This window comes from Rhinopithecus roxellana, chromosome 11 (genome assembly GCF_007565055.1).
Source record: "Rhinopithecus roxellana isolate Shanxi Qingling chromosome 11, ASM756505v1, whole genome shotgun sequence".
NCBI classification, from domain to species: Eukaryota; Metazoa; Chordata; class Mammalia; order Primates; family Cercopithecidae; genus Rhinopithecus; species Rhinopithecus roxellana.
In genome coordinates, this window is record NC_044559.1 from 82478828 (window position 1) to 82504153 (window position 25326).

At 45.0% G+C, this 25326-nt stretch overlaps 2 protein-coding genes across 4 annotated transcripts in view; one reads left to right on the forward strand and one right to left on the reverse strand.

Moving 5' to 3' along the window:
- Positions 1 to 20042: 20042 nt before the first annotated feature.
- Positions 20043 to 21886, reverse strand: LOC104682660 (collagen alpha-2(I) chain-like). The gene has a single exon (XM_010389372.2). The coding sequence runs from the start codon at positions 21371 to 21373 to the stop codon at positions 20882 to 20884; it is 492 nt and encodes a 163-aa protein (XP_010387674.1). The 5' UTR covers positions 21374 to 21886; the 3' UTR covers positions 20043 to 20881.
- Positions 21887 to 22529: 643 nt separating this feature from the next.
- The window catches only part of SFMBT2 (Scm like with four mbt domains 2), a 255539-nt gene continuing 252742 nt past the window's right edge, over positions 22530 to 25326 (forward strand). For all 3 annotated transcript variants that reach the window (XM_030940693.1, XM_030940695.1, XM_030940694.1), the window contains exon 1: positions 22530 to 22663. The gene's annotated coding sequence lies outside the window, so the exon portion shown is untranslated. The remainder of the gene's footprint in view (positions 22664 to 25326) is intronic.

Genomic DNA, 25326 nt, shown 5'->3' on the forward strand with positions numbered 1-25326 from the left:
TGACAGCGTCAGGAAACTCCATTGTTAAACAGAAGCATGTTAAATCAAACAGCCCTACATAGAGGCAACAGCCAAGATATGTCAGCTGGATTGACTTTTACAGCAGAAAGCTGTAAAAACATTTTATAGGAGGGAAAACCTAGAACAGCCCTGGAAGCGATACTATGTGGACAAAAGCTCAACCCAGATGAATCAACGACAGAATCGGGCATTAAATACCCACTTTCATTTGAATGCACTATTGTTACAGGACAGGAGTACTTGGAAATTAAACACTAATGATGGGAAAGAGTATTAAGAATTAATGAATATAGGGAAAAGATTAAAAGCCAGAGATTCTGAACCAGTAAATGTATTGGTTGATTGATTTTGACAGGTGCCATTTAGTTTTAATGATTTCAAATAACACTTCATAGTAGGATACTAAAAATCCTGCTGTGTGGGGGTGTGTGCATGGTAATAAATCTTGGCAATATGAGTTTCACTATAAGTTGTAGTGGCCATGGCCACATTTTCCTTAAGAGTAGGTTGTTCTTTAGAGTTGTAGGTCAGTGAACTGAAACTACACAGGTCTCTCTACTCCTTGATTTAATTTCTTGATCATCATTACTTAGCTCATATTTAGAATACAATTTCTTTCTGAAGAGAGCACTGAGGACTTTATCTTCTGGATAATATTTCAAACTCTGGTCCTATTTTTTTGGGTGTGACTTCGATATGTCAGTTAGCTTTTTGCCTCAGTTTCCCAAGGATGCAAAATAAGGAGAAGAATTTCCTGGTGAAAGAAATAATTAACATCTGCAAAGAACTTTACGATCTCCTTATGAAAGAACTCTTCATGAGGGAAAATGTGATGTGTTATGCTGTATGAGATAAAAGAGAAATGACTGAAGATTTCAAACACTGTGGAAGTTATTGAAGAATAAAAAAAAAAAAAATGCCAGAGGGAGATAATTATCTTCAGAAAGACACATCACCAGACAGGCTATAATACAGTGATGGAAGAGAGATTAAAAGGAAATTCAATGAAGCCTTCGGGGATTTGGGTCCCACGTCGTCAGCAAGACTCCTGGGGAACTTCTATTGTAAAACTCAAAATCAAATATGATCCAGAAGAGTGAATAAAATATCAGTAAATCGAAATCTAAAATGGCTAGCCAGGCGCGGTGGCTCACATCTGTAATTCCAGCACCTTGCGAACAATCCAGGCAAGAGGATCGCTTGAGCCCGGAAGTTCAAGACCAGCCTGGTCAACATGGTGAAACCCTGTCTCTACAAAAAAATACAAAATAGCCAGGTGTGGTGGTGAATGACCATGGGCCCAGCTACTTAGGAAGCTGAAGTGGGAGGATCACTTGAGCCCAGGAGGTCGAGGCTGCAGTGAGCCATGATTGTGTCACTGCACACTAGCCTGGGAGACAGAACAAGACCCTGTCTCTATACAAAATAAATAAAAATAAATGTAAAACATTAAATATTAAGCTTCTAGCCATCTTCCCAAAACTTTTCATGGCTTCTGTTTTCTTTGGGTCTCTAATGCCTCTTGTACGTACCATAATTGGTGCTTAATTATTGATTCAGACACCTTTTTCCATCCTTCCTTACAGATTTGAATGGCCAGACAATTGAGGAAGGTATGTCCAATTTCTCTCTCCATTGCTCTGTCCCTCTTTGGTAATAGATAGAAATTCTATCTTTTCACTTTACTCAGTGTGTGGGAACCACTCTTGCTCACAAGATGACTTGGTGTTTCATAAATACACAACCCACTCTATGCAGAAAGCATCAAACTTTCATCGAATATTGGGCAATATAATGTTTCATGTTGTCGAGGAATAACAGAAGCCAAAAGGTTCTTTCTGAAGAGGACCCCAAGAGCTCTGCTCCTGGGTGGGAATTCCAGCTCTATGGCTCCTGCCCCCGATGGTGTCAACAGATCCTCTTACGTAGACTTGCACAGCGACCCACTTGGGTGGCTCGTGTTCGAGTGGGTGCGTGTGGTCCAGGAAATGCCTCAGGCTTTCCACTTTTTTCTAGTAATGCTGGTCATTTTCTAGTTATAGGAAATTAGAAATTCTCAAATAATAAGTCACTTGAGCAAGAAAAAACATTCTTTTGAATAAATTCTGGATGAGGATCATTGATTTTAGAAACTTGAAAATCATGGCCAATTCAAGAGAGAAATATTGAAGGTGTGGTCGGGGCGACACATGCGTAGTCGGGGCGGCACATGCGTAGTGGGGGCGGCACAGGAGTAGTCGGGGCGGCACAGGAGTAGTCGGGGCTGCACCTGTAGTCGGGGCGGCACATGCGTAGTCGGGGCGGCACATGCGTAGTGGGGGCGGCACATGCGTAGTCGGGGCGGCACATGCGTAGTCAGGACCGCAATGTAAGTGGAAGTGCTGGGTAGACACTAAGCTCAAAATACACTGTACAGAGAGGAATGCGTTGCATGAGAGGGACCCACGCATACTGTTACATGGTATGGGCAAATCCAACAAGATTCTCTTATGCAATCTGAATATGAATTCAGGTTACCAAAGTTGGATCTCAACCACCATCACTAAAACTTCAGCCTTGATGCGAGCTAGCAAATATCACATTTTTCAGGCTGGGTGCTGTATACAGTTGTGCTCTCTAAGCATACAGGGAGTTATGTCCATTTTTCAATCCACTTTTAAGTATAAATTAATCATTAACCCCTCCAAAGGCATTAGAAGTGAGACCAACCCTGTTTAAAAACTCTCTAATTACTTTCTTTCCCATGGATGGAAATATGCATGTTTCTTCTTCCAAAAGGAAAAAAAAATGCTTCTAGTAAAAACCTGGCTGATTTGCAACTGTTTGGAACATCAATTGAGAAATTGAAATGATGGATAATCATAATGTAGGGCTGAGCTGGTGCATTTACCATTCATATTTTTTGAAGAGGATTACATTTTCAATACGGCAGTAATTATCATAACGTGGAGAAGACAGCCTAAAAAAGGTTTTTTTGTTTGGTTGGTTTTTTTTTGTTTTGTTTTGTTTTTTTTTTTTTTTTTTTTTTTGCAGTTGCACTGGAGAATTGGCAGAAAAAAGTTGATGTTAGGAAAATTACCCTTACTAAGAAAATACATTTTCCCAAGAAATAGTGAGGGTCTGTGGGGATAAGCGTGGCTGGACATACATTAATTATGGACTTCAACTGGTTATGTGGAAACTGAAGTTATTCCCCATTTCTGTATCATTGTAATCCCCACTTAAACAGCCACACACATTATTAACACACATAATGATCAGTGTAAAACAACGTGTAAAACAATTTTGTGTTTGTCCTGTCCTAGTTTCCCATTTGTACTTTAATCTGGTCAGTATCAAGAATTCGCCATGTGGCCGCGGTGGCTCACGCCTGTAATCCCAGCACTTCGGGAGGCCGAGGCAGGTGGATCACCTGAGGTCAGGAGTTTGCGACAAGCCTGACCGACATGGCGAAACCCCATCTCTACTAACGATACAAAAATTAGCAAGGCATGGTGGCTTGCGCCTGTAGTCCCAGCTACTCAGAAGGCTGAGGCAGGGGTAATCGCTTGTACCCAGGAGGCAGAGGTTGCAGTGAGCTGAGATGGTGCCACAGCACTCCAGCCTGTGTGACAGAGCAAGACTCGGTTTCAAAAAAAAAAAAATTAAAATTAAATAATAATAAAAATAAAAAAGAATTGGCCATGTGAGCTTAGCTCCTTTACTTCACTCAATGTTTTCATCATTAAAGCAAGTAGGTTAAAATAGATCAGTGTTTCTCAAACTTTCATGTGCGTTTGAACCATCTGGGGATCTCGCTAAAATGTGGGCTTAAATTCAGGGGGTCTCTGGGGTGGGGTGCAAGAGTCTGCATGTCCACCCAGCTCCAAAGTTATACTAATGATGCCAGACTGAGGGCCACAGTTTGGGTCATAATGGGAATTCACAAGTTTCCTTTCATCTCGATGTTTCTTTAGATGACACAGGGATTCTTGTTTTTGTCATCATGTTGTTTGAATTGTTCATGGAGTTTAGCTTACTACTTCTCATCTTGCCTTCACTTATCACCCTGCAAAAGGCCCACCTTAGGTTTTGCTTTTAATTGTTTACAGTGTGTGTTTGGTATCTCTATCAGATGCTGGACACAGTTCATTTTTAATGAAAGCCACAAGCTTGGAAAATAATACATTCAGCTCACCCAAGTTGAAGGCCACAGACAGAGGCATTTATCCTATTGCCTCAACGCTCCAGCCACATTCCCTGTGATACCTTTCCATGTTCTTTGAGTACTTGATTAACAGTCATGAAATGAAAAATATTCACTGTGTTTCCTTTCTGTCACTTGGACTGTAGTTGTCGCCTGCAAATGAGGCAGCTCTTGAGTTTTCTTGTGAAAGAGTGTGGCCAGAGCAGGGCTGAGATTCAGAGCTCTCAGTTCCGCTGGTGATGCGAGATCATTCTCTTAGGCACAACAATAGCCCTGTGTGCCTTATGAAAGAAGTGGGTCTATTTTTATCTATGTGCCATAAAACACTTTCAGATGCCTAGTTGAAAGGTACTGGGCTACTAACATACGACTAGGCTGCCTGGACCTGGGACCCAGCTTAGTTCTCTCTCCCATGGGATGATCTTGGGCAAATTACTAGGGTGGCGCAAAAGTAATCGCAGTTTTTGTAAAAAAAAAAAAAAAAAAAGGCAAAAACTGCAATTACTTTTGTACCAACCTAATGCTTATTCTCTCTGTGCCTTGGTTTCCTTATCTGTGAAAAAGGAACATTTTTCACAGGACTGTTAAGAAGATCAAATGGGTTAATTCCCGTCAAGTTCTGAGAAGTATACTTAGCACACAGTGAATGCAATACAGGCATTGGCTAATGTTACCATTCAAGATCCAACTATTAAATCTTGTTTCAGACCATATCACTTATTTTTCCATGCAACAAGCATACATTTCCTGCTTGCTGTATACAAGCTATTATTTAACAGTTACTTAAATCTTGATAAATTGTAAATATTATAAATTAAAATCTTATAACTCTTGTATTATATGTAAGCAGTGTGGAAGACATAAAATTGTGTTGCACCTCAAAAAATGTGCAGTCTGGCTAGATGCGGTGGCTCACAACTGTAATCCTAGCACTTTGGGAGGCTGAGGCAGGTGGATCACTTGAGGTCAAGAGTTCAAGACCAGCCTAGCCAACATGGTGAAACCCTGTCTCCACTAAAAATACAAAAATTAGCTGGGTGTGGTAGTGCATGCATATAATCCCAGCTACTTGGGAAGTTGAGGCAGGAGGATTGCTTGAACCCAGGAGGCCGAGGTTGCAGTGAGCAGAGATCACATCACTGCCCTCTAACCTGGGCAACAGAGCCAGACTCCAACTCAAAAAAAAAAAAAAAAAAGTGCAGTCTGCTAGGCGCCATGGCTCATGACTGTAATCCCAGCACTTTGGGAGGCCAAGGCAGGCAGATCACCTGAGGTCAGGAGTTTGAGACCAACCTGGCCAACATCAAACCCCGTCTCTACTAAAAATACAAAAAATTAGCAAGGCATGGTAGCTTGCGCCTATAATCCCAGTTACTCGGGAGGCTAGGCAAGAGAATTGCTTGAACCCGGGAGGTGGAGGTTGCAGTGAGCAAGATGGCACGACTACACTCCAGCCTGGGCAACAGAGTGAGACCCTGTATCTTAAAAAGAAAATTGTAGTCTTATGGGGGAGAAAAATATGCACTTAAATATATGTAATGTAATAATAATAAAGAAGGGCTATTACCTACTAAGGAGTTGGGTAACACGTTTGGTATTTCTTGCCCACTGCTCTATCGCAAAACAGAAAAAATCCAAGTCTTCATATCATTGTTTCAGTCCTTCCATTTTATTTAACACCTAAAGACATAATTTTAATATTGCAGAAATTATTTTTTCAAAATGGAGCTACCATTATTGTTTTTCTGATTATAAAAGCAATATATGGATAAGCATAAACTATCTCAGGAAGATTAGGGAAGGCAGAAGTAACAGTGATTACCTTCTGGAAGGCACTACGGGAAGAGGGAGCCTTAATTAATATTGCTTCCTCTTTTGTATGCTTCCAATTTTGTACCATATGCAAGTATTGTCTACTAAAAATAAATATTTTTTAATTAACAGAGGTATGTTTGTTATAAGACACATGGTATGAAAGTTATAAAGTAGAAAGTGATATTACTTATACTACTACCACATACTGAGCGTTTTCACATCTGTGTTTCCAGGCATATATAAATGCATTTTTTACAAAGACAAGATCATGATATGCGAAATGTTTTAAAAATGCTTTTCAGGTCAAAAAATATAAATCTACCACATCATTTGTAATGATGCCCATATTATGTTCTATTGTGTGCGTGTACCTTAGTTGATTTTATCAACTCTGTCTAGGTGAGTATTTTCAACAGTTCTGTGATGAACACCTTTATTCATGCATATTTATGTAATTGTCTTGTTATTTTCTTAGACAATTCTTACAGAAGGTCAATATCTGGGCAACGGATATGCATAAAAAGTTGAGATTTTAAAAAGGCATAGAATGATTAAAGAAGTGAGTCATTTCTCCCCAGGTGTCCCTCCATGGAACAGAGGTGCATTGTGGTCTATATGTAGGAGCTAAAGGGATAATATCTCTTGTCTCCCATAGCTGGAAGGGATGAGGGTTGTTACCTCCAGCATCATCTTTAGAGTGCCAGGTAGGAACATAGTGGAAGGGATGAGATTGGGTCTTGGAGATAAACTACAGTTGATGTACCTGGTTGAATTTCATTTTTGTTTCTCTTCTTTCCGGAAGGAAATCCCTTACTGCACCCTTGAAGCAGCTTGAGTTATTTCTGAGAATGGACTCGTGTGCTGCTAATGTTGATATCGTAGTTAATGTTTTCCTTAATAGCAAGGGGGTAGGTAGAATTGGAAGAGGATCAGAATAGCTTTGTAGATCTCTGAGCCTGGATGACACTATGCATCTAAGTAGGAGAGTGAAATAGAAATTATTAGATTTATAAGGCTTACTGACAACTTTGGTTTTTTTCTGTGTCTTTTTTAATACAAAGAAACTTGGAGTGCAAGAGGTTCAATCCATCATTCAAGTTTATAGCCGATGAAAGGCTGAACAGGACGCAGAATGCAAACCTAAATTGTGGTTCAGTATCCTGCATGACACCACATAAGCCCAATTGTGTAGAATTATTGTACATGATCATGGAGAATTACTAAAGACTAGACATTAACTAGCAGAATTTACATTATTACATTTTACTAATCTATGTAGTAGTCATCTTTAGTGTATTCAATGCTCCTGTTTCTCTCTACTTGCAATGACCTATAAAATAAGAGAAGGAACATGGCCTGCATTTCAACCATATTGAGATGTAGATCAAGATACTTACATCTGAGTTGGATGGGAAGCTGGTTTCTTGCTATTTACATTGGTCAGTTTTTCATTTAGGATCTTGCTTTGCTGAACGGGGCAACAAGTGAAAGTTGAATGTCTCCTGCTGCTGAGCCCTGGTCTTCTAAGAGAGCAGAGTTACTGGGAAGGTTTGAACTGACATCCGGCAGTGACCCTTAACTCCTGGAGGTTCCTGCATGTGTCAGTCCTAATGGGTTTCACTGGGTTTTTAAAGGATCCACTCTATATAAGTGCAGGTTTATAAATGTGGCATTGTAATCACAGGACTATTAAGGTAATTGAGGCAAGACTTAGATCATGCCTGCAATCTACTTGGAAATCTATTTTTAAAATTTGAGAGCAAAAAGTCCTTCAAAACATTTTTTTTTTTTCTTTTTTGGAAGCATAGAAACTTCAAGGGAAAAAGGAAGACAATTTGCAACTCTGGCCTCAAATCCTTTTTGGAACCATGGCAAGGATCAAACAAATGAGGTTATTTTTTCATAAGGCAAAGTGTTTCACTGCAAGACATCTCTCTGTTTCTCCTATGCTTATGTACAAGAGCCTTCCTAAACAACAATGCACACCCTCGCCTCTCACTCAAGTGTTCTGAAGGCGTGTTGCACTTGAATACGTTCCTGCTTTGTGTACAAATGCAGATTATATGAAGTCTATCATTAATCAAAACATTCATATCAGCCTTATTCAGAGACAGGCTTTGTGTTTGTGGCACTTCTTTCCTCTTTTATTCAACAAATATTTACTAAGTATCTACTGCGAGGCAGATCATGTACTAATGGTTGGGGATACAGCTATACAGAAGATACGGTACTGTTGTAGTAGGAGAGACAGAACTCATAAGGAAAAAGCAACATGATACTGGTGATGATAAGTATCAGTCAGAAAAATAGAGCAGGGTATAGGGCCGTGGGGGATGCAGAGTTTGCAAATATAGAGTGATCAGAGAAGCTGAAACCTGGAGGGGATAGAGGAACAAGCAAGCCAACATCTTGAGCAAAAGTATCCCAGGCACAGAAGGCAGCAGATGCAGGGGCTCTGAGAAAGGAGCACAGTCCGCCTGTGCAAGGAACAGCATTAGACCTCGACTGGAGTGGCCCCAGCAGCGCCCCGACGCAAGTTTACTAGACAAAGCAGCTGGAGAGGAAGCGGACAGCAGAAGCAAACAGGCTGTGCCCAGGACTTCAGCTCCACCTCCAGTCGGGTGGGAAACCGCTGCAGCGTTTTGAGCCGGGACTGGTGTGATCTGACTCACTTTCTGAGAGCTCACACTTTTGCCTCTGTGTCGTGAACCAAGGGTAGGATGTGAGAGTGGACTCAGGGAGCCCAGTGAGGAGGTGTCTGCCATGAGCTCATCCGAGTCTGGGGGTGCTTGATGACTTGGGCGAGAGGGAAGCAGTGCTCAAAAGGTAAAAACTCAACAATTCAGCGCGTGTTTGAAGGTGGAGCCCAAAGCACCCAGCAGCATCTGTTGAATAAGGCACCAGCATCTGCCGAAACAAGACTAGAATGCACTACGAAAAACAGGAAACTGTCAGGAATTGTTACTAAAGTACAGTTATCACTGGTGTGGCCGTTTATAAATAGACTGGTCAATAAAAAAGAAAAGATACCTGTCTTTAGTGACTGATAATAAAATAATATGGTGTAACATACTGTGAAGAAATATCAGAGCAGAAAATTGGGATGGAGTGGGCCCCTGACCATATTGGGGTTCACCCCCTCAATCCAGCAACATTAAGAGTATTGAACATGGTTCGCGTTGGGATGGCTCTTTGAAGCTGGCAAAGCTGTAAAGTTGGCCATGAGAACGACTTTGAGATCTTTCCTTCTACGCCCAGGGTTCTCCAGTTTGAGAGTCTCCAGGCAAGCCCCAGCATCCCCCAGATTCTTACGTCACTAAAATTACCTTGATGAAAATAGCCTTCTTATTCAAAGCATCTGCAGCTCACCCCTGCAGCTTCTCCCCAGCAGGATGTCTCCTCCTGTTCCAGAATGACAAAACTCAAAGTAAATAAACCCAGGAGTGCAAACAATGGATTTGTGGAGCACATCACTCACTCGGAAGCTACATAAACAACCATTGCTTTCAAAAAATGAAATCTTCATTGTCCATTTTGGTCCAAGAAGCTAAGAAAGTGGTGGAACTGTAATGACTTTCATACCATCTTTCCAAAAATGTGCACATGATATTATCACTCTCATTTACAGAAAGGGAGAAGGAGACATATTACCACGTAGTTTTCCTTCAGGTCAATGCCAAAGCCAGGACCTAATTCTGCAAACATTCATGGAGCTCATTCTATGTACCAATGACTGTGGTATATAGAACTCAGGTTCTAATTTTCAGACATGTATTTTTTCACTACTAAAAAATTGCTAAACATTTTTTCTTAGTTGGCAAAAGGAAAGCAAGAAAAAAAACACCTGGTATTTTTTTAAACTGGAAAATATTGGCTCATTCAACATGGTTTATACTATTTAGAGGCAAGAGAAAAAGAGATGGAGATATTTCTGTCTGAAATAATTTCCTGGCTTTCCAAATTTTCCTTTCTTTATCCTCCTCCTCCCCCTCCTCCTTTTCTTCTGCTTCTTCTCCTTCTCCTCCTTCTTTTCTTTAGAAGCTAAAGGCATGCCAACAAAAGACTCTGGAGAAATGCCAGCCATACCTTAAATTTCTGTAGCTCTGTACTTCCTAAGAGACCAAAGCGGTTGGAAACAAGAGAACACATACAAAAGCAAACCGTGTCTAGCACGATGATTGGAATAAAGCAGTAATAAGTTGCAATGACCCCAGTGATAGCATTGTCTTACAACATGCCCCAGGTAGGAGGAAGGCACCAAGGTAACCATCATTATCCGTGTCACTTTTCCTGGGGACTATCTTTGACAAAAATTGATTAAGATGTTTCTCCAAATTCACATGAATCAAGATTCAATTTGGGTTTTGAGACTTTTTGCTAGACTCTTCCATTTCTGAATTCCCAGTTAGCCTGTTCCTATGGGCTAGAATTGGAAACTTATTTTATTATTAAAGGGAATGCAAAAAAATGTTTTTGAGCACCCAACTCAATGCTCCGCTCTGGTCAGTGGGCATATTGCACCCTCCTAATTCCTCTTAATCCTATAAAGTAAGAGGTTATTTCTTTTATTTTCTTTCTTTCTTTTTCTTTTCTTTTCTTTTTTTTTTTGAGATGGAGTCTTACTCTGTCGCCCAGGCTGGAGTGCAGTGGCATGATCTCGACTCACTGCAACCTCTGCCTCCCAGATTCACGTGATTCTCCTGCCTCAGCCCCCCGAGTAGCTGGGATTACAGGTGCATGCCACCATGCGTGGGTAATTTTTGTACTTTTAGTAGAGACGGGGTTTCATTATGCTGCCCAGGCTGGTCTTGAACTCCCAACCTAGTGATCTGCCTGCTTTGGCCTCCCAAAGTGCTGGGATTACAGGCGTGAGCCACCACACCCAGCCAGTAAGTGGTAATTATGTCCATTTCACAGATGGCCAATCTGAGGTTCAGATAAATTCATTGACTTGCACATAATTTATTTAAGGACATCATGGGATTTGAATCCAGGTCTCTTCATTCTTTATTCTTTTGTTCACTACTCTGGTCTGCAGTATTATTCTGTTACTACTCATTTCATGGGATTTTTTTTTTTTTTTTGAGACAGAGTCTCGCTCTGTTGCCCAGGATGGAGTGCAGTGGCCGGATCTTAGCTCACTGCAAGCTCTGCCTCCGCGTTTACGCCATTCTCCTCCCTCAGCCTCCCGAGTAGCTGAGACTACAGGCGCCCGCCACCTCGCCTGGCTAGTTTTTTGTAATTTTTAGTAGAGACGGGGTTTCACCGTGTTAGCCAGGATGGTCTCTATCTCCTGACCTCGTGATCTGCCTGTCTCGGCCTCCCAAAGTGCTGGGATTACAGGCTTGAGCCACCGTGCCCGGCCGGGAATTTTTTTTTAAGAGATGGGGATCTTGCTGTGTCACCCAGGCCTAGTGCAGTGGCACAGTCACAGCTCACCGAAGCCTCGAACTCTGAGGCTCAAGTGATCCTCCTGCCTCAGCTTCCCAGGTAGCTGGGATTACAGATACAAGCCACCATGGCTGGCTTCATGTGAATTTATAACAATTTGTTTAGGAATGTGCTATCAGTCCCATTGTTTGCTTTTCAAATTGGTCTTTAAAATTAGCTGTCCTTTTAGGGTTTGACAAAGATTAAGTTTCACGAAAGTAATAAAGCATTGGTATATGTGAAGGCTTTGTTTTCAATGAGTACAATATAACTCAAGGCCTTTTAATATCTTATGAATCAGCTGCTAGCTACATTCTTGTTTGGAATATTTTATTTGCATTGTCAGGAAGGTGTAACTATTGACTAATAAAACAAAGAGAATAGAAAAAACCAGAAAGGAAGGCTGAAAGAAGAATTAGAGGAATTACAGAGGGTGCAAGTCCATGGAAATGTAGAAAACAAATTTGGGATATGATCTGATTTATCATCAATATAGAATTATTGGATGTGTATTGAAGAGTATTATAAGCTTGTACTAAAATGCTATGAGCGATGTGTATTTTAAACAGGTGACAGATGAGTAGATGGGGAGATGGAGGAGGTCGTACTTCTGAAGCCTCCGTTAAGTGCCAGTCTCCCTCTCTGAAACAGAAATTTAGTCTTTATAATATTTTGGTGGGTAGGGTAGGGGTAGGTTTTCTTAGTCCTTTTTTTTAAGCTGAGAAAACTGAAGGGGGTAAGGAAGAGGAAGAGATGGGGAAAGAGAGAGAGAGAGAGAGGAAAGAAATGAAACTAATAATGGCAGAACTGGGATCTAAGTCCAAGATCATCTGTCTTCCATGTACAGGCTCCCTCCATTCTAACATGCTGCCTCATGGTGCATCCAACAGAACCATGGGGGTTTCCAAAGGCCTCTGGTGAATTTTGTAAACAGAAAATAATCACTGGATTTTAGTAGTGCCTAAGGGTAGCTCAAACTTCAATCAACACAAATGATTTTGACTCTTAAATAACATGAACATGAGAACATATATGTGCCATGTAACGTGATGCAGTGGTCTTAGACCTTTTTGGCACCAGGTACCAGTTTCGTAGAAGACAATTTTTCCATGGGTGGGTGGTGGGGGATGGTTTCGGGATGATTCAAGAGCATTTCGTTTATTGTGCCCTTTATTTTTATTACTATTACATTGTAATATATAATGAAATAATTATACAACTCACCATGATGTAGAATCAGTGGGAGCTGTAAGCTTGTTTTCCTGCAACTAAACGGTCCCATCTGGGAGTGATGGGAGACAGTGACACCCTAAGTGTGTTGTTTATGTTCAGCCTACTCTGTAATCTCACTTTGATAGCTATCACTGCAGAAAACCCTGCTTCCCAAAGATAGGGGGTTGTAGATGGAAGCAGGCTCTTCAGTGTTTTTGTGGCAATCTGAGGATATTCCACCTTGAATTTAACCCAGAACGTATGGAGATTTGAAGTTGTCTCAAACATACTTATAAGGCCACCAGATGCAGTTGTACGATTGAAGTATATCAACTAACCTGCCACTGTAAAGCCTGCCACCAGATGACGCTTAATTGTCACTTGCCACTCACTGATAGGGTTTTGATACGAGTCTGCAAGCAGTTGATTTATTACAGTCTCTGTGCAGTCGGACCTCTCTACTAATGTTAATCTGTAGTTGCAGCTGCTCCCAGTGCTAGCATCACCACATCAGCTCCATCTCAGATCATCAGGCATTAGATTCTTGTAAGGAGCACGCAACTTAGATCCTTGGCATGTACAGTTCACAATAGGGTTTGTGCTCCTATGAGAATCCAATGCCGTCGCTGATCTAACAGGAGGTGGAGCTGAGGCGGTAATGGGAGCAATGGGGAGTGACCGTAAGTACTGATAAAGCTTCGCTTGCTCAATGGACTCCTGACGTAATGGCTCGGCTACTCTCTAGCTGGTTATGTCAAAAAGCTACTTAATTCCTCCAGCTCATGGTTTCCTCATCCGCAAAGTGGGTATGACGACAGTAACTATCTCATGGGATTCAATGAGGTTAAATTACGACAAATGAACATCAGCACTTGGTACAGAGCCTGGCATGTAGTGTCGTATTCTTGTTGCTATTATCACATTCCAAATATCCTCGTCACTTTTTATTCTCAAACTTAGTTCCATTCAGGCCACAGTCACGATTCCTTCTATTTTCAACCCATTCAAAAAAAAAAATTAGCATTGGCATTGCTCATGAGCTTGCCCTGGCCCTCCTTTTCATTTTAGCCTTTTCTTCTGTTGCTAAATGATCCACGTTCCTTCAATCTTCCATCCCATACATTATCCTCAGTCTCTGGCATCTCTACTCTCATAAATCGTGGGAATGGAGTTTATGGATAATGTGCCCAGGCTCTGGAGTCAGATTGAGTTAAAGTTTGGGCTCCAACACTTACTAGTCATGTATCTACAACCAGCTGGCTTAATCACTCTCAGCCCCTTCCTCAGTTTCTTTGTCTATAAAGTGGGGACAGTAACACTGCCTACTATACAGGCTTGCTGTGGGGTTAAATGAGGTAGGATACATAAGGCCCTTGGAAGAGGGCTTGGCACCGAGTATGTGCTCAGTCAATGTTAACTGTTGTAATTAATTCCCTGACTTAAGGAAGTGTGTCTTTAGCAAGTGGACTCTATTGTTTGCTCAGATGCATTTGTATATTTTCTAGATTTTTTCATTTGTGCTATCCCTAAGAAATTGGTTTCTGATTCAGCATAATGCAAACCAAGAAAGGAATGAAAGGTGAGTGAGAGCACTTAAACACTGGGGTCTTTCAGTTGCATGAACTACTTTGTTTCCATTGGCTTAAAGACCTAGAGAAAACACCGTTCCACTAACCATTCTGTACTTGAGGAGTTTTTATGTAGGTGAGATCAGAGTGATGAATGATGATGGATGGATTCATTTCAGGTCCATTACAATGCCAGCTTTACATGGACGTTTACATGGGTTTCCTGATCACAGAGGCCACTGTCCAAGGAGGAATAGGAAGAGGGTGACACTTTTGCCTTCCCCCATTGCCATGCAAGCCACCCAAGCACTACAGAACAGAGAAATGGCTTCAGTTCAGTGTAAGGATGAATTTACCAAGAGGAGTCAAAGATGGAATGAGCTATCTCTGGAGGGAGTAAGGAGTGAGGTGTTCAAACAGACTGCATGGTCATTTGTTGGGCTCTGTCCCCACCCAAATCTCATCTCGAATGATAATCCCCATAATCCCCATGTATTGAGGGAGGGACCCAGTGGGAGGTGATTGGATCCCGGGAGCAGTTTCTCCCATGTTGTTCTTGTGATAGTGAGTTCTCACCAGATCTGATGGTTTTATAAGGGGCTCTTCACCCTTCGCTTCACACACACATGCTCTCTCTCTTTTGCTCTTTCTGTCTCTCTTGCCACCATATAAGACATGCCTCTTCCCCTTCGGTGGTGATTGTAAGTTTCCTGAGGCCTCCCCAGCCATGTGGAACTGTGAGTCAATTAAACTTCTTTCCTTTATAAATCAATTACCCAGTCTTGGGTATGTCTTTATAACAGTGTGAAAACAGACTAACATAGATAATGTAGAGAGGAGTTGGGCATGAGAGAGATGGCAGACCAGGTGACCTTTGTGGCTCATTCAACCTAAGAAAGAATCTAAATTCAGGGAAACTGGGTTTGATCCCTTGGGGAACGCTTGGATTTGCTGTATGTGTTTGAACTGACCACTCTGTTGTGGTTTCCCATCTGGGAATACTAGCACTTCTTGCTAAGTTAGAAGTTACAAGTTAATAGCTTATGACTATGGTGTTAAATATCATCAAACTTTTGTATAATTTATTCTTTCTTTCAAATGGAGCCAAGACAACACCAAGGTCTTTGTACTTACTGTTCCCACTCTCTGGAGCTCTCTGTTCAAATGCCACTTCCCTGACCCACTTCATAAAAAATGTCATCCTCCCCCAACACCATAGTAGTCATTGTCACTTCCTGTGCCTCCCCCTGCTTTACTCTTTTCCATGGGACTAACATCCACATGACACATTAGATATTCATTTCTTTGGTGCTGATTATTCCTTGATGAACTATAAGTGTCACGGAACAGGACTTCGTCTGTCTTGTTCACCGTATTTCAGATCCTAAAACAGTGCCTGGCACATAGCAGGTCTTCAATAAATATTTGTTGAATGAGAAAAATGTAAGCAGAGATTTGCTTTTATTTTTCATTAATTTTCCTCTATATCTAATTTATGTAAGTTTCTCTTCAAAAAATTGGTTTAGGAGACCTTGAAAAATCTTTTGAGTTCACCCCACCCCCAAGGTATGAAATTAAAATGAAAATCTCCAAGAATTCAGCAACAATATCCATTTCAGAGGCACTTACAAGGGTAAAAAAAAAAAAAATCAATCTTTAAAGGGATAAGAAAAAAACCATAGTGCTATGTTAAAAACTATTTTAAGTGACTCATTTTAAGAAATGGAAGCAATGTTACTTTTCAAAGAAACATGTAAGTACTCTATGTATAACATTCAAAGGATGAATGATTTGATATGAATACAATTCAGCTTATTTGTAGCCAAGGCTTCTAAGCCATCATCTGTAATCAAATATAGTAAGAACCTAATTCTTCCCTTAGTACTGATATCTGTATCTTCAACATTCTTTATTTTTTAAAAAATAAACAACAACAAAAAGCTATCTAAAACATCTAAAAGCAAGTCAATGTCTGTTTCCAGTAGATGGCACTGCAAATCAAGTCTTTGTAGATCTAATAACTATCACTTCTTTGATCATGATAATAATGATTTATTCTGTACTAAGATCATCTAAAGCGACTTACACAGTGAAAATAAATAGGATGGCGATTCTGAAGCTACACGAAAGCTGAGATAGTCCAGTTCCCTAATACTGGTATCTCTCCTCTTGTATATCATGGTTGGGTACTTTTATTAAAGTAGTGGGTGAATGTAACAAATTGCCCATCATGCTTATTGATGAAACTGCTTTTTGATGTGGGATTTTTGGTCACTTGTTTTACTTTGTTTAGTCTATTTTGCAATACAAGTTCAATGGGACTCTTAATCCTTTTACACTACGTCAAATTCAACCTCATTCAGGCCAGTTATTCACAGAGGAAATACTGTTCTAGGGTCACAGACCCACATCCCTGACCTACACTGTGTTTACTGTTGTTTGTTTGTTTGTTTGTTTGTTGGGGCATGATCTTGCTCTGTCACACAGGCTGGAGTGCAGTAGCATGATCATAGTTCACTGCAGTCTCAACTGCCTGGGCTCAGGCAATCCTCTTGCCTCAGCCTCCTGAGGAGTTGGGGCTGCAGGTGCACGCCACCATGCCCAGCTAATTTTTATTTTTTGTAGAGACAGGGTCTGGATATGTTGTTCAGGCTGGTCTCTGCCTCCTGGGCTCAAGCGATCCTCCTGCCTCAGTCTCCCAAAGGGCTGGGATTACAGGTGTGAGCCACTGCACCCAGTTGGGATGTGTGTGTGTGTGTTTGCCAGTAGATACCCTCAGTCATAAAGGGGTTAAATTAGAAAGTGTAAACAGTCTAGACAACTCAACTTCCACAAGAAAAAACTGAGACACAACCTGTGTTTCAATGACAGTGACAGTGGATGAAGACTCAGCTTTATGTGTAAGGAAATGTATATTTAAAACATTTTTAAAGCATTTAAAAGGGATATTACACATAATATAGACTAGGAGTTATGAAATGTTATCATAGATGTAAAAACTACCTGGAATAGTGTCTGGAGCAAAGTAGGTACTAAATAAATCCTCTGTCTCCTTTCTGCTGTCTTTAACAGGGCCTGAGAGCCAGTCCCTGCTCTGTAACTCTGTCCTTTAAAAGGCCTCTGTCATTTAATCTCTCTGGACTACAGCTCTCAAAACGGCTGGAATTGAGGCCACAAAGTCTAAAATATGATGCCTAATACACAGTAAGATTCACAAGTGAAGGGTGTGATACCATGCATCCAGATGTACAAGCCAGTAGCTGCAGAAGTTGGGAATGACTTTCGTCAGAATATTCTTCTCAGTGGAGAAAGAAGCCGTTAGTCAAAACTGGAACATCCACAAGCAAACCACCTCGGCTCTTTCAATAAATGTCCTAGAAGAGTTCAGACATCATGTCCTTTTATTTTTTTTCTTGAGACGGAATCTTGCTCTGTTGCCCAGTCTGGAGTGCAATGGTGCAATCTTGGTTCACTGCAACCTCTGCCTCCTGGGTTCAAGCAATCCTCCTGTCTCAGCTTCCCGAGTAGGTGGGATTACAGGTGCATGCCACCACGTTTTTGTTGTTGTTGTTTTTTTTTGTATTTTTAGTGGAGATGGGGTTTCACCATGTTCCCTGGGCTGGTCTCGAACTCCTGAGCCCAGGCAATCCACCCGCCTCGGCCTCCCAAAGTGCTAGGATTACAGGTATGAGCCATCACGCCCGGCCTTCATGTACTTTTACAAATATGCCCTGCAGTCTACTATTTTTTTCTTTTGTTGTCAAGGAAGCTTGAAATTCCTTCAAATTATATAAGAGTCAATCGCAATAGTGTGTTTCTGAAATTTCTAGAAATGTATGAGAAAGTGCTCTGTTAGGTGGTGATATTTTGTGAACCAATACTACATCACTACACTCATTGAGAACTCTAGTTATTTTCACAAGCCATCTCAATAACCCCAGGCTTTTCTCAGAAGGACAGTCATAGATACTCTCACCAGAGCCCCCACACTTTTATGGGCAACACAAAACTCATACAGTAATCGCAAAAACACGATAATAATCAAAAGAAGGCAGACATATGACCTGAACGATACCTTCACTGAAGGGCAGTAAGGCAAAGAAGGCCCTACCACCCTTTCCCGACAGATTCCTTTACTTAATCCTTTTTTATCCTCTGTGACCTCAGAATTTGATTGCTATATCAAATTGGCAGAATACCATATAAAGCAATTGATGGCTTTGGGGTGGGGTCTATTGTTGAGCACTGTTTAGGGTCTGAAAGGACCTCACAGAACATCTAGTCCAATCCCCTCGTTTTGCCCAAGAGGAAAGAACGGCTCAGAGAGGTCACTGGACTTACAGAGGTCACACAGATAACTAGTGATGAAGCAGTGACTGAGGTCATTGGGCTCCCAATACATTAGCCATTAAGTGCTTTAATTGGGGATAGAAGATAAGGAAAAAAGGTGAAACAATAAAAAGAGAGAATGTATTTAGATTTACTCTTTGTGACCTTAGGAGGCTGATGGAAAAATACTATCGTATGTAGCCTAAGAAAAAACAAGTTTTGGTTTAAAGGCTCCAGTAAAGAGAAGGTTGTACAAATTCTTCAAATATTTGGTTCTGGCCTCCTTTTTTCCTCCTTCGGCTTTCCTGTTAAGCTAGTATGTCTAATAGTGCATTAGAGGGTCTCTATATTAAGAAAGGATAATGGTTTATCTTCTGTTTTCATTGGTTCATTTCCTTTTCCCAGTGGGAAGTGATAACTTAAACATGGAATAGGTATGAATAAATTGAACATTTTTCTTGGGTACGACTAATGCAACAGGATTTAAGTAATCACATGTCCTAAATATAAATAAAATAAATAGTACACATATAATTTTTCAAACTCCTCTGCAATAGTTTTTGTGACATAATACTTAGGAATACACAGAAAATGAGATGAAAACTTTTCAATTGTTATATTTCTAATTTGTGCTGTATCATTAGACACATAGAATAGCATCTAAATATTTTACAATTAACCAATTCGCCTCATTTATGTTAAAGAATTCCAAAGTCCCAACTTGATCTGCAGAGTGATGAAATTCATGGCTTAAACAAAGTTTAGGAATGAAATAACATCTATAGTTAGTGTGATCAAAGGCTTATTTTTGTCAAGATTTTTAGTAAATATTAACAATATAGAGAAAAAGTCTTGTGATGATAATGAGATTTTCATGACCCTGTTTGAGTTGGAGTGCATAAGCCCTCTCTACTTAAAAAAAGCAGTCACAATTTTTGTCAGCGCTTTATGCTTTGCTGACTGTGTGGAATTTTTTCCTATCTTTAATTGATTTAGGGTGCAACCTACATCTGGGTACCCATATCCCTAAAGTGTCTGATTCTGAAATAAAAATGAAAGTTGAAAGGTATTGAAGTGGGATGAAGGGGCCACTTTAATTGCCTCAGGGAATCTCCTAACCAATTTTCATTTGCCTCATTGGTGCCCTTGGATAAAAGAGAATGGAGGTCGGTTGCAGAAAAGAAAATCAAGGAATCTTCAAAAAGTCACGTGCAAAAAGCAACACAAAAGTAGGAGGGAAAGGAGGTTTTTTTTTTTTTTTTTTTTTTTTTTTTTACAATAACAATGCCACCATTGTGTGTGCTGCGACTTCCTGATTATATTTCTTAATCACGATAGGTAACCCTCCCCCAAAATCACCATTTTGTGGATCCAGGAGCAAAGTTATACGAGCTCTACGTACCCAAAACATTAAAAAAATTCAACTCCTTCGGAGTAACCAGGTAAGATATACACAGTCATACACCGTTTGGGATCAGGTGTTCTTTTACATTTGCTTTTATTTGGATGAAACAATGTTTCGTGCACAATAATGACTTAAAACTGGTAAATAAGCCTGGAGAGAGCGCAGTGGCTGGCTGCGGCTCACGTCTCCAAGACTCGTGCAGAAGGAAATTGCGTTCTTCCTCCGCCACCCCCCACCGCTCCACCGCCCCCAAGCCGCCGGGAAGCCCTGCGCTGGCACCGGGGCAAGCGCTGTCGGCTCCCGGGAGCTGAGCGAGGCCGCGCGGTCTGGGACGCACGTGGGAGGGTGCCGCCGCTGTCGCCCTGTGGGGCCAGGGCCACTGGGTAGGCGCAGCGCGGGCCAAGAGCGGGAGGCTCAGGGCAGGGGATCCGCACTCGGGGCCATTCCTGCCCCGGCGCGCCCTGAGCTTCAGCAGTGCACAGGGTGGGGACCCCTCCAGGACAGTGGTCCGCCGAGGGGTCTCCCGGCCCTTCCCTCCCCACGGGCCCCGCAGTGTAGTGAAGGAGCAAGAAGAGGTGACTTGGGTGTTGAGACCCGGGGCCAGAACCGTGGAGAGTGTCTAGAGCCCACACTCCAGATTCCTGGACGCCGCAGTCAGTCCAGCCGGTTCCACCTGGAGCCGCCTTGGGGCTCAACGGGGAGGCGGCGGGGTGCAGGCGAGAGGGTTAATGCGCCCGGTTCGGTTGGTTTGAGGAGTTCCTGCTTTCAGCGACCCACAGGGCAAAGAGGCCAGGGCTCTAGCTTGGTGTCCCCAACAGCTGGGGACTGGAGAGCTGGAGGGGTCGCAGACTCAGGCTAGAGTTTAAAGTGCGCCGCATGGCGAGTCGTTGGACCCTTCTGGGTCTCACGTGGCTCCTATGTCACCTGGAGTGACAGGCCGGCGGAAGGAGCTTTAGTCGTCGCCCAGCGTTCTTCAAGGTGTAAGGAGGCAGGATTGTCCCATACTGGCGGCGCAGGGGGCCTCACGGCTGCGGACGCCCGCCCTGGATCGCTCAGCTCGGCCGATCCTTTGGGTGGAGGGGCGCTCCACAGGGTCGCGGCTAGGCGAGAGCGGCTTCCCGGCACGTCCCTCTGTATTTCTTCTAGATCACAGTCCAGGAGAGGGCCCGCCTGAGGACGCCTGCTCGTACTGCCCGTGGTCAGCCCCGCTCCCCTCGCTCCCTGGCCAGCCCCTAGCCCTTCAGAGCGGACACCTCTCCTCAGGGATGCAGGGCGAGGAAGGGCGGGTGGAGCTGCGAACCCACGGGAACCTGGAGGACCTCTTGGCCCCCTGGAGAGGGGTACTGTGAGAAGGATTCTTGGGACAGAGTTGGGGGACTGAGGAATTTTGCCCCCTTTGGCAACCATAAAAACCCTGAGCAAACGTGTCCATTCGCTCTTTCGCAGAAATACACAATGCAGGCCCACACCGGCATCTCTTCCAGGCCCCCTAGTTAAGGGCGCAGCGTTCTTCGGAAGCTCTTGGTCTTGCTACCAGGGCGTCACCCTCTTTTCCGCACTGGGGACGTTTCGTTCGGACTCTGCGCAGCCGTTGCACCTAAGGCCCTGGGAGCTCCGCGTTCCTCCCCAGGCGCGCCGCACAAAGTGCCCGCGGGCTCCGCAGACGTCCAACCCTGTCCTGGGTTCACGGCCGCTGGAGCTCTCCAACGGACCGCCGAGGGCCACGTTTTGCTGGGGCGCGAGGGACGTTTCTTTTCCCGCCCTATGAGGATCGGACTAGCCAGGAGCCCTATGAGACGCCGTGGCGAGCACGGCTGCCTGGCAGCTAGCCCGGGCAGCCCCAACTTAATTTCCTGCCCCTCGGGGCACCTTTCCCTCGAATAGCTCTCCTCGGCCCCTCCAACCCTGCCCAAGGGGCCTGGAAATGTTCGCACCCTCAAGAAAAGGATCTGTTTAAGCGCAGGGTGGGGTGGGGTGGGGTGGGGTGGGGTGGGGTAGGGCGGGCGGGCGGGGCCAAGGTTGCCCTGGGGATTGAATTTCTCTCTGCTCCCAGCGATCCCGGGCGGATAAAGCGCAAGTTTGTGCACAAGGTCGGCTGAGCCATTGGAAACCCAGCGCACGAACCGCGGCCAGGGAAACGCGGTGTTTGCCCAGTTGTCCTTGCGGAGAGGTGTGCGGAAACGCCCGTGATGGGAACTTTCTGCAGATCGTGTATGGAGGGAGCTCACAAAAAGGAGGAAGGGGAGCGCGGCGGGGAGGGGGCCGCTTGGGCGTGGAAGGTGCCAGGGTTACCCGCCCGCTTAGGCGCCGGGGGGTTGGCGCGGCGCAGGCGGAGGAAGGAGCCGATCATGTCCCGCAGGCTAATTGGCTTAAATTTTGCAAGCGCTGGAAAAGGTCGTTGAAGGAGTTCGCTGCACACACGCGGGCACACACACACACACACACACACACACACACACACACACACACACACAAAATCTTAAAAAAAAAAAAAAAAAAAGAGCGCCGAGCATGCGCACAGAGAGGATGCCATATTGGAATGAGCTGTAGTGGGAGCCGGAGGACCGGAGCGGGCGCGCGAGGGAGGCGGCGGGCGGGGAGCGAGCGGGCTAGGGCGGGCGAACCAGCGAGGCCGGCGCCCTCCCAGGCGGCGCCCGGGTCCTGGATCCACACCGAGGGCAGGACGAACTTCACCAGGTAGGACGCCGCGCCGGCTGCTGTCCCCGGCGCCCAGCAGCCCTCCGGCCCGCAGGTTAAGTGCGCCGGTCAGGGGCTTTTTCCAGTCTAGGAAAAAAAAAGGAAGCCCGAGCGAGCCGGGGTTGGAAGTGGGGGGTTGGGGAAGGCTGGGGAGGGTGCAGGGGAGCGAAAGAGAAGGGCAGGAGAAGAAAGCGACTGTACTTGAGCGAAGCCTCAAACTCCTCTGTGCGCTCCAGGTTGTCATTTTTTGCTTCCCGGGTCCCCTTCGCCTGCGTCTCCGGGCTCGGAAAAGCCGGGTCGTGCGGGAGTCCGTCCGGAGTTGCAAAGTGCCCCCTTCCCCCGGGCTCATCCTGTCCCCTCCCGCCGCCCACCTCCCTCTTTCTGCACTCGTTTTAGCGACGCAGCCGCCGCTGCTACCTACCCCGCGCTCCCGCGTCTCCTTCGCGCTGGGGTCTCCCCTTTCTTTTGGTTTGGGTGGGAGAAAAAGATGGTGAGGACGGGGAATCCGAGACAGGCATAGGGGTAAAAAATCGTGCAGACATTCGGAATCGCCCGCTTGGAAACATTTGCCTGAGCAACTGAAATGAAATGGACAGTAGTAGTTTTGGAGCGAGCTCCAGCGAGGATGGTCTTTTTGTTCATTTTTTTTTTTCCTCTTTAAAGTAATATCCTGTCACTTGGGGGCTTTCCGATTGTCTCCTCTTATCCGACCCCCTTTCAAAATTACTGACTTGAGCTGGTTCTGGAGTTTATTTTTTAATATGCGTGTGTGTGTGTGTTTTGCAGAAATCCGCCAAAATGCAACCGTAGGAACTGCTAGATGTGTTTATTGATTTTGACCCAGGGCGGTGGGAGGGGGCTGGCGGGAGCTGGGGGATCCTAGAGGGTGGGAAGTCGCTGGTTCTCGGTGGCCGGCGCACATCCAGAGCCTGATCCGTACTCGTGTTTTCTTGGAAGCGCAACTGCGGGAACGGAGTCTTTAGAAACCGTGCCAGTTTCAATATGGCGGGCTAAGGTGGCTTTTAAAAACTGAAAATAAAGGTTTTGAGGTGGGAAAAAACCCAGCTGAAGTTTCCACCCCTTAGTTTCGACTCTCTTTGGCTACCCCAGGAAGCGCTTTAGCGAATTAAGTGGGGCAAAAAAGAAAGAATGGGCTGCTCTGTTTTTTTTCCGTGGTTAGAGTCTGTGTGTCAAGTCCATTGCCGGGGGGAAAGGATGGAGAGGTGCCGCTGGCCCGGACCAGGGCACCGAAACGCAACTGTCGTGTATGCCTGTGGATTAGTGTGCAGGCCTGTGTGTGCGCAGTTTTTTTGGGTGTGTGTGTCAAAGAGAACCGCCCCGAATGTGTGTGTGCGTCTTGGAACCAGACCCTGCCATGATTTGACGTGACACACTGCGGACACGTGGTGCAAAATACATGAGGGCAGAGAGAATGATTTATTTTGGCTTTCTAGGAGACGAGCTAGCCCTCGCCTCGTGTGTACTGGAGCCTGCGCTGGTAGATCCGCGAGTAGGTGGGGCGAGGAGGTGCTTATTAAAAGGACTAACTGTCCTGGGTATTGGCTGCAATCGGGCCGCAGACGGCAGCCGGATTTCGTGTGTGCAGGGGGCGCGTTGCACTTAATGGTGGGCTCCTGCTTTCCTCCACGCCGCGCTGGGGTGGGAGGTGGGGGACTGGGACCCAGGCTTGGAGAAGACCAAAGTGGTGGTGGCGGCGGTGGTGGTGTGGGACAGAAGGGCGGGAGCATGCGGATCTCGGCAGACAGGCACGTAGGGTCGAGGCGAGGGGTTGCCTTTCTTACTTTTGGGTTTCGCGCTCTAGGGAAGGTGGGGGATGGGGACAGCGGTTTGAGAAAAAATTGTCCCTTGCTCTGCTTAGGAACCCTCTCGGCGCATCGGAGAGGGGCGTCTTCTTGTCTTGGCTGGCACGGAGGCCGGGCGGTCGCCAGGGGATGTGAGTGGGCGGCGAAGTGTGAGGGAAAGGTCGGCGTTCCGGGGCGGGGAGGATCTGGGAGTGGAGTTTGGAGACAAAATCGGAGTCAGGCAGAGGAGCCGGAGGGAAAGCCAGCACACGCGAGCTCGGGTGAGAGCCACCGGAATGCGGGAACGCAGCGTAGCCGGGAACAGGGGTTCCCAACAGGGGTCGCCCGTGGCCAGGACGCGGCCGCTGAACAGAGGTCGCGCGGCGGTGCCTGCCCGAGGGACCTCGTGGGCGGGGGCCACACGGCGGCCGTGCACGGTCCCGGGGGCTGGCGTGGGCAGGTGGGAGGCCCTCCTCCGGGTTCGCGAACCTGATCTGGCAGCGGCCAGGTGCCTGAAGGCGTTTTTAAATGATAAGGTTACAAAGACATGTTGGCCAGGTCTGTAGTTAGCGCAGCAACGTGGTTTGCAGGAGCGCAGAGCGAGGCTGGACAGGGTCCCTCGGACGCCGTGCTGTCGGTGGGTGGGGGCCGGGAGCAAGCGGCACTGGCTTGGAGACCTCGCGGCAGGTGACCCCTCCCACCTGGGCGGCGAGGCTGAGCGATGGCGACGCGCTGGCCAGGACGCGTCCATGGCTCCTCCAGCCTGCGCTTGGGCGCGCCCTCCTGGGGCCGGCTTTCCCATGGGCCCCGCGAGATGGGAGCAGTCTAAAATGGCTCTGTGCTGCGAAGGTGCAGTTTCAG